The sequence below is a fragment of the Episyrphus balteatus genome, chromosome 2 (genome assembly GCF_945859705.1).
Source record: "Episyrphus balteatus chromosome 2, idEpiBalt1.1, whole genome shotgun sequence".
Taxonomy (NCBI): domain Eukaryota; kingdom Metazoa; phylum Arthropoda; class Insecta; order Diptera; family Syrphidae; genus Episyrphus; species Episyrphus balteatus.
In genome coordinates this window covers 82,708,882-82,721,788 of record NC_079135.1, presented here as the reverse complement: position 1 = coordinate 82,721,788, position 12,907 = coordinate 82,708,882, and the positions used below count along the sequence as shown (strand labels likewise).

Here is a 12,907-nt window from a genome sequence, read left to right as displayed (position 1 = left end):
CAAAATTATGGAGGTGGGAAATTTCGTTGACCGAATTCTTAAAGAATCAACTTTGTTTTATGATTAAAATTTTATGCTCAAATGTTCGCTTTAGCCATAATTTGTCGGTTCATGAACGGGCAGAACACAAAAATGTATATTTTTCAATTTACCGCAAAACCCAAAAAATTACCTAGTACTAGAAAAACGTTCCCGAAATGGTGGTGATCTCTTCAAAACGACTTTAGGGGTCTAGAAATAGTATCAATGTGAATGATATATTATTATATTAAGATAGTGGGTCTTAAATAAATCAAATAAAACTTTATTTCTTGGGGCAGAGACCGATTTCTACAAACAAATGCTTATATGCACGTCCGAAACACTTAGAGCATAAGTAATTTTTTCTTTTGTTTTTTTGTAACTCTTTTTGATAAAAGTGTATTTTACAGCCATACTTCGATAGGATACTGAGTAAAAAAAACCTAAAAAATGCAAAATTATGAGTGTAACACTGCATTATTTATTCAGATTCTAAGAGCGTTCCCGGAAATGACATTCCCGGAAATGACGTTTTGACCATAATTTATTTTTATTTTTTATGTCACAAAGTAAAAGGAAATACTTTTGATATTATATTGATTTTTGATCATAATATCACAAAAAAAATAATATTTCTATTTAACTATATCCCAAAACAAGCGTTCCCGGAATGACGGTTAATTGATGTACGCTACTTAAAAATGAAACTAAAACTAGCTTCTTACATACATTTTATGTACATATTTATCTATAAAAATAAGCGTGGAATGATAAATCTATATAAAATCAACTTTAAAAACTGCTTGCAGCACAATTTGTACGTTAGATGATTAAAATATTAATACATTAAGAAATGTTGGTTTCATGCGTCATTTTTCTTGGGACAATTTTTATTAATGTATAAGAAATAACAAAACTTATTTTTTTTTTTGTAAGAGATGTACCAATTTATAAAAAGTGTTTTCCACCTCCATGATTTTGACCCCTATAAAAAAAATTAAATTTGTTTTGGAGAACAAAACATCTTATATCAAATTGAGCTCCAAAACACTGCATCAGTTTTAAAGAAAATTTCACTTTGTTGCCCAACTAAGTACTAAAAAATTGTACATGACTCTAATTCAATGAACCGTAGTGTAAAAAAAATGCACTACGATGTTTCGGCAAGTTACCTTAAAAGTTGGTGTGTTCAATTCTCTTTTCAAAATGGTATAACATTGTTGAGAATAATCCATAAATAAACGAGATAAAATTTATTTTCTTAAGAAATCCGACTTTTTTATTATATAACTTTTGGGACACCCTGTAGATGCATTTTTATAAAAAAAATATTTTTTTTAAATAACGATTCGTAGAGCATTATTTAGCACTTCACCAAACCCGGTTTTTGTTTTAATAGCAGCTAAAATTGTCTGCTAATTTCTCAGCTGACTCCAAATCAAAAACATTTAGTTTTTTTTTATTTTTTACCTTCATTTATATTTTCCAAAAAGGAGTAAATTGTGCGCTACTTAGTTAGCACTTAATTAACACCAAAAGATTCAATAACTAAATCATGGTTATCTAATATAATAGTACCTACATACTTTGAACTACAAGAGCAAAGACGTGCGACCTAGTTGTGCATTTATTTACTTTTGATGCAATGTTGTAACGATAACAATAACTTATAATTTTACTTAGTTTCTCCAACATTCCTATAATAAAAACAAACTCAAGTGACATCAGCAATACCTACCCGATTTTTTCATTCTTTATTTTGCATCAGATTTAGTATGAGTTTTCTGCACTCTGTGACTTATTTATATACCCCAAGACAAAATTGATTATGCCAACAGAAAAACATATGTTTCCATAAAAAAATTTGTATTCTAGACAATCTGGTGCTCTTTTATTTCAAATTCTACACAAATAATTTTTTTGTTTTGCATATCTAAATATAACTTCAACATCAAATTCAAATATCTTTTCGAACTCTCATGCTCTAAAGAAACAAAAGGCAAAAATATATCAAAAAAAAAAAAAAAAACTAAACAAAAAAACAACTTCTAGCCCCCGATAGCCATGTGCATAATATTTTATTTCCATTCCAATCCGAAAATGGTGTTCAAGTTGTGTTACCACATTTTCGCCATTTGCTGCATTCTTATGTCAGAAGAAGTAGTATAGTAGTAACAAACTAACTCACTCACTCACCACCCAAACCAATGTATGCACAATCTGTGGGATAAACAACGGTGATTTTGGGTGAGCGGCCGGTTAAATAAAAAAAAAAAAATATGTAGATACAAAGAAAAAAAAAATAATAAAAACTGAAAACTTATTCATGCTTGTGAATATCAAAATAAGATACAATCATGGAGTTTGAGAGTACAGCACTGCAGCATTTTATACTCACAAATATCTCTCTAACGATTGAAATTGGAATGCCCAGAGTAAATTTTGGAAACCCAACACTTTAATATTCAAATGCTTGCTATAGCTGGCTTGATGCAACTGCAATGTGGGACTGTAGGCTATTTTGCATTCTATTTTTTGTTATATGTTTTTGTTTTAAAACTACGCTCGCTTTTCATTAGAAACAAAAAAAACAACAAAAATAGAAAAGGAAAAAAAAAATCAAAACTAATATCTATGTCTGTATATTTCATGCCTTTTTTGCTCTGTCATTATTGTGATGATGATGATTATGATGATGGTTTTTTTTTTTTTTTTTGTTTTGTTTTATTCTGCAAGGCTAAAAGATAACGAAAGCTGGTTTGAAATTTGATTCAGTTGTCTGGTTTGTCAGTGGGAAGAGTCAGACACCTGACACAGTAAAATTAAAACTGGAATGCCTTCCTACGGCCATGACGGCGTCTGAGCTCACATTTTATATATAAAAGGTACTCAATGATGACAATTTGTTGTGTATATCTAACAGGGATGGATTTCTATCGATATAAACAAAAGACCATAAATGAGTCCTTTAAAGGACAATAACATTTATTTTGAAAAATATTATTACCTACAATCTAGATAGAATCAAAACTTTTTCATAAACTGCTACTAGATTAGGGCGCCAAAAGGAAGTTAACAGCTTTCAATGAATTTTTAAAAATCAGCTAATTTGTTTTTCAGCTTAACATTGTCACTTTGCAAATATTTTTTGATTACAACATAATCAAGAACTTTACAATTGCAGGCCCCTTCTATATTCTTCTTTTCCATTTCCAAATATTATCTAATCCTTCCCTGATGTTTTTGTATAGAAAAGTGTTCAGTGACAGACAAAAAAAAAGATCCTTACTTCTAACTCTATAAATAAACTATTGCATGAGGAAACTGGACTACCTACTTAAGAACATATAACGGCTTTATATTTATATATTTTTTTAAACTAGACTATACCGAGCGGGAAATACCCACTGTTATGCAATTGAAAATTAAATAAAGTTCAAAAAGTTGATCACGAAGAAAAAAAAAAGAATCCCATAATAATTAGTTCTTGAGTCTAAGGAGATTATGTGAGTGTGAAATTGTCATTGTTTAGAAAGTTCAGTTCGGTCACTCATGATTAAGGTCAGTAAATGTTGTATAGAAACTTAATAGCATTTAACTGCACAATCTGAATTGGAAAAAAAAAGTTTACATAGAAAAAAAAAAGCTGAACCCGCAGCTTCTACTATTGCATTTGTTTTATTGTTGTTGTCAATACCACCACCAACACCATCGTCCGGATGGGCATTAAATGTCGGTCAAAAGCAATGACTAAGATAGCAGAGAAAATAATATTGAAAATAAAGACAATACTTGTGAATCTGGTAATGACGCCGAACAATAGGTTATACACATGACTAAGCAATAAAATCAGTTGTAGAGTAGCTGTTTTTTTTTTTTTTGTAAGTTACTTTTGCTTATAGGTGTACAATTTCATTATGGATTTTCTTGGCGCCATAATTAAAACGAGTTTCATTCACAATTTTACATAGAAATCGAGAAACAAACAATAATAATTGATTTTTGTTTTGTTATTGAATTAATTAGGTAAATGAATACCAGTAAATGCTGTTGATTTTTAAAGAAGTCATTTAGACCTTTGCAATAATATATAAAATATGTCGTTTTGGTTTAGAACTGCTCTTAAGAATACAATAGGTAGTATTGTTTTGCACATTTTCTCTGTTTGGACATACATTTTAAGATTACTTTTGAATTTGAATATAAATGTATGTATACTTACTTTAATTGTAGGTATATATTTTTTAAACTTTATATATTTTGAATCTATTAATTTATTTTTTATGAAAATCTGTTGGAAATTGACGAAGCTAAAGATTTTGCGACTGAAAGCAACATTTTTTTTGTGACTTAATCTAAATTGGCTAAATTTATTTTGGCGTTTGTAAGTTGAAAAAACAATGAATCCAGTTTTACAGAGTTATTAGCCCTATAAAACATAATAGGCCCCGAGAATAGTATTTAATTTTTTTTTATTACAAAGTGGACCAAAAATGTTTTGGACCAAAAATAACGGTACCTACATGTCATATACAAATTTCGGAAAAGTTTAAATTCTCGAAAACGGCTCAAACGATTTTGCTAAAAAAAAATCAAATGTTAGTTTTTAAACAAGGCTTATCTTTTAATGAGAAAATTTTGTTTGAAAATCATTAATAACGGTACCTGCAGTAGTACCGCTTTTTTCAAATCTGATTTTCTGGCAAACTGCTAATTGTTTTTCAACGAAATTTTTTAATACATTTATAAAATTTTAATATAAATCATATATAAAATTTTGAAAACAAAATTTTTGGATTTAAAAAAAATTTGATAATTTTTTTTGAAAATTCAAATTTTCGAAAATCGGACGTTTAATTTTTTTGAAATTTTGGTTTTAGATGTTGATTAATGATTTCTACAAAATGGCAAAGCAATTTTATTTTAAAACTTTTTTTCCAGAAAATAATTTATTAAATTATTATTAGGATTTTGAAAATTTTTTTCAAATAAAACTGCATACTTGCTTTGAAAAACAAATTTTCTGTTTTTTTGTTTGTTTTTATGTGCCTACATTTCCCAAATTTATACCTACATATATAAAAAGTTATTAAAATTTAAGCAACTTGGACTCTAAGAGCAAGTGCGACCAGTCGTGCGTTTTATTATTTTTTTTTTTTTATTTTAGTATTTTAATTAGATATGATCGAAATTCATCGAATCGTAAAATGATTTAAAAAAACTAAACTAAAAAAAAAAAATCCGAAAATAATTTTCTTTTTTTTTTTCAAAATTCACAAAATTAATATTGCAGACACTTAATCGCTACTACATATACCTTCAAAAAAAATTTGTGTTGAAATCGTTTATGACAAATTATCAAAATCGTTAGAACCATATTTCGAAGTTTAAAAACAAAAAGTGGAACTAAAGTACCTACCCTACAAAAAAAAATTACTGCGAACAAGCACTGCAACCACTTTCTTATTAATCAAAACTGCGTAATAAAATACCATATCAATTGACAAGTGCAAATTAGTGTTAAATCAACAAACTAAGTTAAGGTCGTAAAGCAACTTCTTTCAATACAAATTCTACCAACAAAATAATCGAAAATAAATTTTCTTTGTGTAAGCCTACCTGAGACTTTATCGATAAATTTTACTTTCTCAAGGGCATAACATACTTCCTTCTTAAGGGCACCAGACAAAGGAAACGTACACCTGGTGCTAGAATATTATAGGTACACGGGTTGTTTTTTTTTTTTTTTTTTAAGGAAGGAACCTTTGTATTGCCAAATTGAGGGTATTCTTTAAATATGTATGGGGTATCGTGTGTCAGAATAATTTTATTTGAACATAAAACTATTACATGTATAAGAAGAAGTATGGACAGGACATCTAAAGGTTTTAGTTAAAATAAAGGGGCGGGTTATGAATTTCTAAGAAAATATAAGGGTTAGATAATTTTAATTTGTACGTCATTTTGTCAAAATATTTCGTGATTGTAAGATATATTAATGAATTAAACTACCACCTACTTCAATAAGCTACCCGGTTTTACTCTTGTGATCAACAAAATAATGTTTTGTTTTGCTTAATGAAACATCAGTATTCACTGAGCAACAAAAGTTTATGATATCAGCAATGACGTCAGCGAGTGTTGTTCCACAAATTAAAATTAAGTTAACTAGACGGATACGAACAGATAATAAGTTAAAAATCGATTTCTTAAGAATTTGTTAAGTATTTTTAGATCGCATCATTTTCAAGGACATGTTCAAGACTGATTACTCAATCAATCAATTTGCATTCAATAATATTTCATTAACAAAGGCTTCCCATTCAATTCATGTGCAAATGCAAAATAACATAAATTAAATCCACACTTTATACTCTCAACTATTTTTATCGTCAATTGAAAAGCTTTGAGTCGGAAAATAATTTTCTAGAACTTAACATTAATTATTAAACTTACTGAATATCTAATTGCTAACTTGTTTTGCTTTCTCAATTAACACTCTCTCTCTATGCACAACAGCACCGTTAGATTTTGCGTTTACATACTACAAAAAAGTTTTTCTTCAACTGTTTTCTTTTTATTATTTTGTTTGAAATAATATTTGCATTGTTTTTGTTTTATTATATATTTTGTTTGTGCATTTTCACTTCCAAGTTTGTTATCGTTAATTTTAATTGCTTTCATAATCAGGCTTTTTTGTCAACGCACTATAAAGTGGAGACCTAGAACTCCATTAACATAAAGAAGTAGGAAGCTGTTTTAAGTAGGCAACAAAAATACGAGTAGGTAGGAAATATTATAACTTTTTTGAGAAAAAGTTTTACTTTTGCATTCCATTTCAAAATAAATTCAGCGAATTCAGAATTTTACACGACAAATAAAAGTTTAAAGTTGAAACTTGAAGTTTTGTACTTTTTTTTGATAAAGTGTAGTTTTTAAGTTCAAATAATTAATTTAGTCCCTTTGATTCGTAGAGTGTTTTTATTTTAAAAAATTAGGCAGAAAAAAAACTTTGTTTTATTAGTACCTTTTCAAGTTGGTCCTGGTCCAGCTTCAACAAGGTCATAGTAATTGGTCTAATTTGTTGCCAAATAGTAATACATACCTAGTTCTCTTGTAAGAAAGTAGTCTACTTAAAATTTAAATTATTTAAAACTTAATTGACCTTGTTGTTTATTTAACAAAAGTATGATAAAATGTCTTTATAACCTTTAAAAATACAATAAAAGTAGGTAGCCTTTTTTTAATTGAAAAAAAAAAAAAATAAATGGAACAAGATGCTAAATGAGTGGACCAATTTGCTTAAAATTTGGCAGTAATGATTTTTGAAGTTATTGAAACTTTTAACTGAATTTGCTGTTTAATTCAAGTTAACGTTTCTAAAAAGAAGCGTTTAAATGAAATTAAAATAAGATTTAAAAAAAAATTTACGCCAATTTTACGTATAATTAATTTGTGAATCTTTTCGTTCACTCTATAGCTGTCTGCTTAAAAAAAATTGTCTCGAACGTTTTTGAGTGAAATGACATTTTTAGTTTTTGTTTTTGCTTCGTATAAATATTTGACACATATTGTACATATTATGAGTTTAAAAAAAAATAAGTTAGTTACCTACAACAAATATACAAATAGTTACCTACCCAAATATATTCTGGGTATCTCTGATTTTTACTTGCGATATAGGTAGGGTCTAAAGTATGTCTGTTTGGGTACTGCCTAAAACAGAAATATTTCTATTGGCGATTAGTAAAGTTGAAATGCGCCACCGGTGGTCAAAACAAAAACTAAAATAAACAGGACGGAAGGAGCTAGCATCCGACATTTTACTTTTTTTTGTTAAGACTTTTGACATGGACGCCATTTTTAGAAATACAAAATGTAAACATCCGTCCTGTTAAAATTAGTTCAAAAGTTGAAACTACGGCGCTAGTAGTATGTGCTCCAATCGCCAATTTTTTTCAACATTTTAAACCTAATTCCTGTTTGGATACTCTGGAACTGTTTAGTTTTATACATTATTTTTGTAAAAAATTGAAATATTTCTTTTTTAAGGCAGTCATGCCTAAACGGATGGACCGATTGACATCAAACTCTCCAGAAGAGTTTTTGGATTTTTAATTTTTTTGGACCAAAAATAACGGTACCTCTCATACATAAAAAAATTTTGGAAAAGTTTAATTACCTCGAAAACGACTCCTGCTCCAACGATTTTGTTAAAAATATCAATTGTTAGTTTTTTGGTTTTTTTTAGGTTTTTTTTTCGGGAATCAAGTTCCTAAGTGGAAAAGCTGTTTCTAAATAATAAAAAAAAAAATCCCCTAATTTTTTCAGATTTTTATTTAGACGCTAGATGGCGCCCCAAGAAGTTTAAAGTTTTGTCTCATCTTAAAAACGTATATGTTGACTTATGAGGGTTTAGTCAGGACATGCATGCCTATTTTGGGTTTATTTAACGAAGCATTTTTTATTAAAACAAGCATAAAATAGGATGAAAAATAAAATAAAACCAAAAAAAAAAAAGACATGCATGTCCTGACTAAACACCTAGCTCTAGAAAAATGGTTTATACCTTTTTGAAAAGGGTGTTTAATGTAGATAAGAACCTCGTTTTGCATTTTTCTCAAAACTGGAGGGTGACCGGGCAAAACGGACTTGAAATTCGGATTCAGCGGGTCCAAAACTATAGAGAAAGATAGGTCTGGTTCCTGGTACATATAACTTTTAATTTTTTCGTAAACGGCTCCTGCTCCAACGATTTTGTTAGAAAAATCAATTCTTAGTTTTTAGGCAAGGTATGTACATATAGGTATCATTTGATAAGAACGCCGCCGCCGGCACACAAAAAAAAAACTGTCATGTACCAGGAACCAGACCTATCTTTCTATATGTTTTTAGACCCGCTGAATCTGAATTTCAAGTCCGTTTTGTTTGAACACCCTCCAGTTTTGAGAAAAATGCAAAAAACTCCAAAAAAAAGTCATAAAAATTCAAACAAAATGCAGTCACAGCTCAAAACTGGAGGGTGACCGGGCCAAACGGTACATGACACCTTTTTTTTTGTTGTGCCGGTGGAATTTTTTTTTCGAAACTCTTTACTCACGGTGCTTGCCATAGAACAGTTTTTTTTTTTATCTGATTTTCGACCAAACTACTAATTCAATTTCAACGAAATTTTGTATACATCAGAAGAATTTTATATAATTTCAATATGAATTTAAAATAAAACTTTGAAAAAAAAATAACTTTTGAATTAAAAATTTTTTTTGAAATTTTGGTTTTAGATATTAGTGATTTCTTCAAAATGGTATACCAATTTTAATAAGTTTTTTTTTTTTTACAAACGGCTCTAACGATTTTTAAAATATTATTTTCGAAAAATGCATCTTAATAGAACAAAAAAATTGCCTATGTTTGTTTTGGAGCTCAATTTGTTTTCAGATGTTGTTTTTTCTATGATATCATGAAGAGACGCAGTACTTAAAAAACTCCCTGAAACTGTGTCCTTTGTTTCAAAATTATCCTCAAAAGTTTCCCTCCGAATAAATTGGTACCTATCGACAGTGTTGCCAGTGCCGGCTATTTATCGCCAAACAGGCTCTTTGGACTTTTAACTCGCTCCTTAAAATTTTGATTTTCTATTTATCAGATTTTGGCTCTTTTAATTTTGAACTTGGCGATTTAAGGCTCTTTTAAAATCAAAGCATTTTACAGCAAAAATCATCTAAAAATGTGAACAGAAAATTTATTGTGAAAATAAAATTTAATTTTACGCCCGTAAATGAACATGAAAACCAGAATATATCAACAAAATGAAAACAAGGTCTGTTTAATGAAGAAAATCTAGAACAAGTTTTATAGGTTTGAATTTTGCCCATCAATTTTGAAAATTTAATAAAAAAAAAGAATTCATGATTTTTCATTCAAATAAATTAAAATTAATTGGCATTATTTGTTCACTTTTAAATTTTTTTGTATCAAATTTTGTTATTCATTTTATAATACCTATTTTTGTTTGAATAAAACAAAACAGCTTTGACACTTCTCACTCATTTGCTGGAAAACTTCAAAATGACAGATTGTAGAACAGTTTGAGGCAAAGTTTTCTTTCATGGAACACACAAACCTGTACTTTTTGGATCTTTTATGTGCGTATCAGATTCATTAGCTGTGTTTTATTATTCCCGGGATCCAGATCAGATCATTATATGTATTTGTTAGCTTTACAATAACAAAGCGGGATCCTGCTTTCGTTGTAAAGCAAATAAAAACAATAATCTGATCTAGATCAGGGGAATAATAAAACACAGCTATTAAACAGACCTAATTTTTTCGCTAAAACAATGCCTAATTGACAATTATAAATTTATCAAAATATTTTTTTATTTCATACGCTTATTCGCAACAAATCAATTAACAGTTCCAAGTTTAATAAAAACTCAATTTCTTACTTTTATTTAAACACTGTTTTATTAATTTAAAAAGTTGTTATGTTATTGCAGTTTAAAAAAAAAAAGTGTTTACATTTAAAAAGTTGAAGTTAAAACGAAAGATATAGGACCTATTACAATTTGAAATCAACAAAACAGAGTTTTTCAGTGCAAAAATATAATTCGTACAAAAATATTTGCTTTCAATGTCTCAAATTTTAGGAACTTGCGTTTGAGAAAATAGGTTTCTAAACAACTTTCCATGAAGAACACCCAGGAAATTCCGATTGCTAAAGTACCTACGTAGAATTAACTTCCATATTCTTAGAAGCTTCAGATTGAACAAAAAAAAAAAAAATACTACGATCTGTACCTCAACTTTGTTTCGGTCTTCTTTGTTGCGAAAAAATTAATAAATGTGCCCTCATTACAATGAAAACATTTCAAAAGATTTAGCACAATTAAATTCAACGAAACGAAAACAAAACAAAAAAAAAACAATACAAAAGAATGAGAGGCACTATAATACAACACCCAATTAAATTTACAGCTATTCCCATCAGTTCGAGTACGAGTTTTGAATTTTCACCAAATCAATACACAACCAAAAAAAGCCCTTGAGAGATGAATGTACTACTACCTTTCAATGTGTAGTACATTGAAAACAAAAACAAAAAAAAAAAACTGCAGCATACCTGTACAACTACATGGATAAATTCCAACGAGCACGATCAGAAAACAGGTAATCCACAAATGCGCCTTTGTTATCCTTTTACTTTGAAAACTGAAAGAATGCCGCCTTTCTCGTTCTTCCATTGTTGCTTGTGTGAATATTGTGTATTTTAACGGAATTATTTAAACAAAACACAACAAAATTTACAAAATTTTCTTCAATTAAATTTATTATCATATAAACATTTAATTTAACATTAAAAACATTTTGAAGAATTATTTAATTATTTTGTTTTCTTTTAGTGACGTAGCATTTTACCAGCACAAGAACAAGAAATGAAATAATAAATAATTTTGTATATGTTGTTATCTCACTCTAGCATTGACAAAACTTAACAATAAACACGTTTTTACCCCGTTTTACGGCGACCGCATGCAATAATAAAATACACACTTGGATTGGAATATGGAAGAGTGATCAAACAAATGGCTGAACTCACTCACACTTCAAAAACCAGCTGGGTCACACCTTTACCGTGTGAATAGGAAAAACAATGAATTTGTAGGTATTTGTGTATGAGAAAACCGATCAACATTTAACACACCTGCACCAAAGCGGTATTATAGACAAACGGAATGGAACACTTTAATAAAACTCTCAAACTCTTCTTGTAAAAGGGAACGAACTTATTTTTTTGTTCGTTTACATTTTTTTTTTATCTCATCGATAAATAAAACTTTTTCTTTTAATTAAAATCGATATTTCACTTGAATCTAATGAAACATTTTTATTTCCAAAAAAGACAACTGAATTCAAGAAAATTACACTTCTTGGATTCCTTTTATTAAATTTTTCCCCATCTCTCATTGAAACAAAAAATTCATTTGTGATTCTCCACTAAATAACATTCTTTTTATTATGACACCGCCTGGCGGGGCACAAAATTAGAAACAAAGACTACTACAACAAAATGCCACCTGTTGATTCATTTTCTTTGGAATAATTGCTAAGTGTATTCTTTGAAGATGCGACACATTTGTCACTTTGAATATTTTTCTTTTGTTTATCTTTCTTTCGTTTGAGCTTTATTGTGTATCTTTGATTCAATTATTTTTCCTACAATATCCGTTAAATGAATATTGAATTTCGGCGCGATAATTTATATTAAAGTGTATTTTTTGGCCCGACCGTTAGTATTCCCATTCAACACAAAAACACACATCGCGCAACGACGGACAAAACCAAACTGAGTGTTTTATGTTGATGGTTGAGTGGAATACCTTGAAACAAACCGGTCGAGTAAAATGCACTCAATTTAGGTTTTTTTTTGTCGAGTGGAATGTATGCAGCGCCTCATGCGGATAATAGACGAATGAATATCAGCAACTTATTTAATGCTGTTTATGTTTATAGAAACATTTCATAGAGATTTTTATTTAAAAATGTTTCATAGGTTCATGTTGCCAGTTTATTGCAGATACATATTATGCAAATAATTTAAATAAAAACAGTTACACATGATAAAAATATGAACAATTTATATTTGGAACAGTGAGTGCATGCATTGCGTACATATTTGATGAAATTATAAATGAATGTATGCTAAAGAATTTTGTCTAAATGACCAAGGTGACTTTGCTGGATTTGTTTCAGAAAGAACTTCAACAATTTTCGAAGGATAATTATCTCAAGCAACAAGATGCGTTTTCCGGAAAACATACCTATCTGTCAGCATAATACATATATGTGTGGATCAGAATCAAAACCCATTATATCCACTTTTCAA

At 28.9% G+C, this 12,907-nt stretch overlaps 1 protein-coding gene across 9 annotated transcripts in view; it reads right to left on the bottom strand.

Moving 5' to 3' along the window:
* Positions 1–12,377, bottom strand: part of LOC129909842 (protein sidekick) — a 148,179-nt gene extending 135,802 nt beyond the window's left edge. For 6 of the 9 annotated variants that reach the window (XM_055986949.1, XM_055986951.1, XM_055986950.1 and 3 more), the window contains exon 1: positions 11,144–12,377. In XM_055986949.1, coding sequence (XP_055842924.1) covers positions 11,144–11,264 — 121 coding nt within the window. In that variant the 5' untranslated portion in view covers positions 11,265–12,377. The remainder of the gene's footprint in view (positions 1–11,143) is intronic. The other 3 variants (XM_055986955.1, XM_055986956.1, XM_055986957.1) reach the window with 1 other exon arrangement.
* Positions 12,378–12,907: the final 530 nt, after the last annotated feature.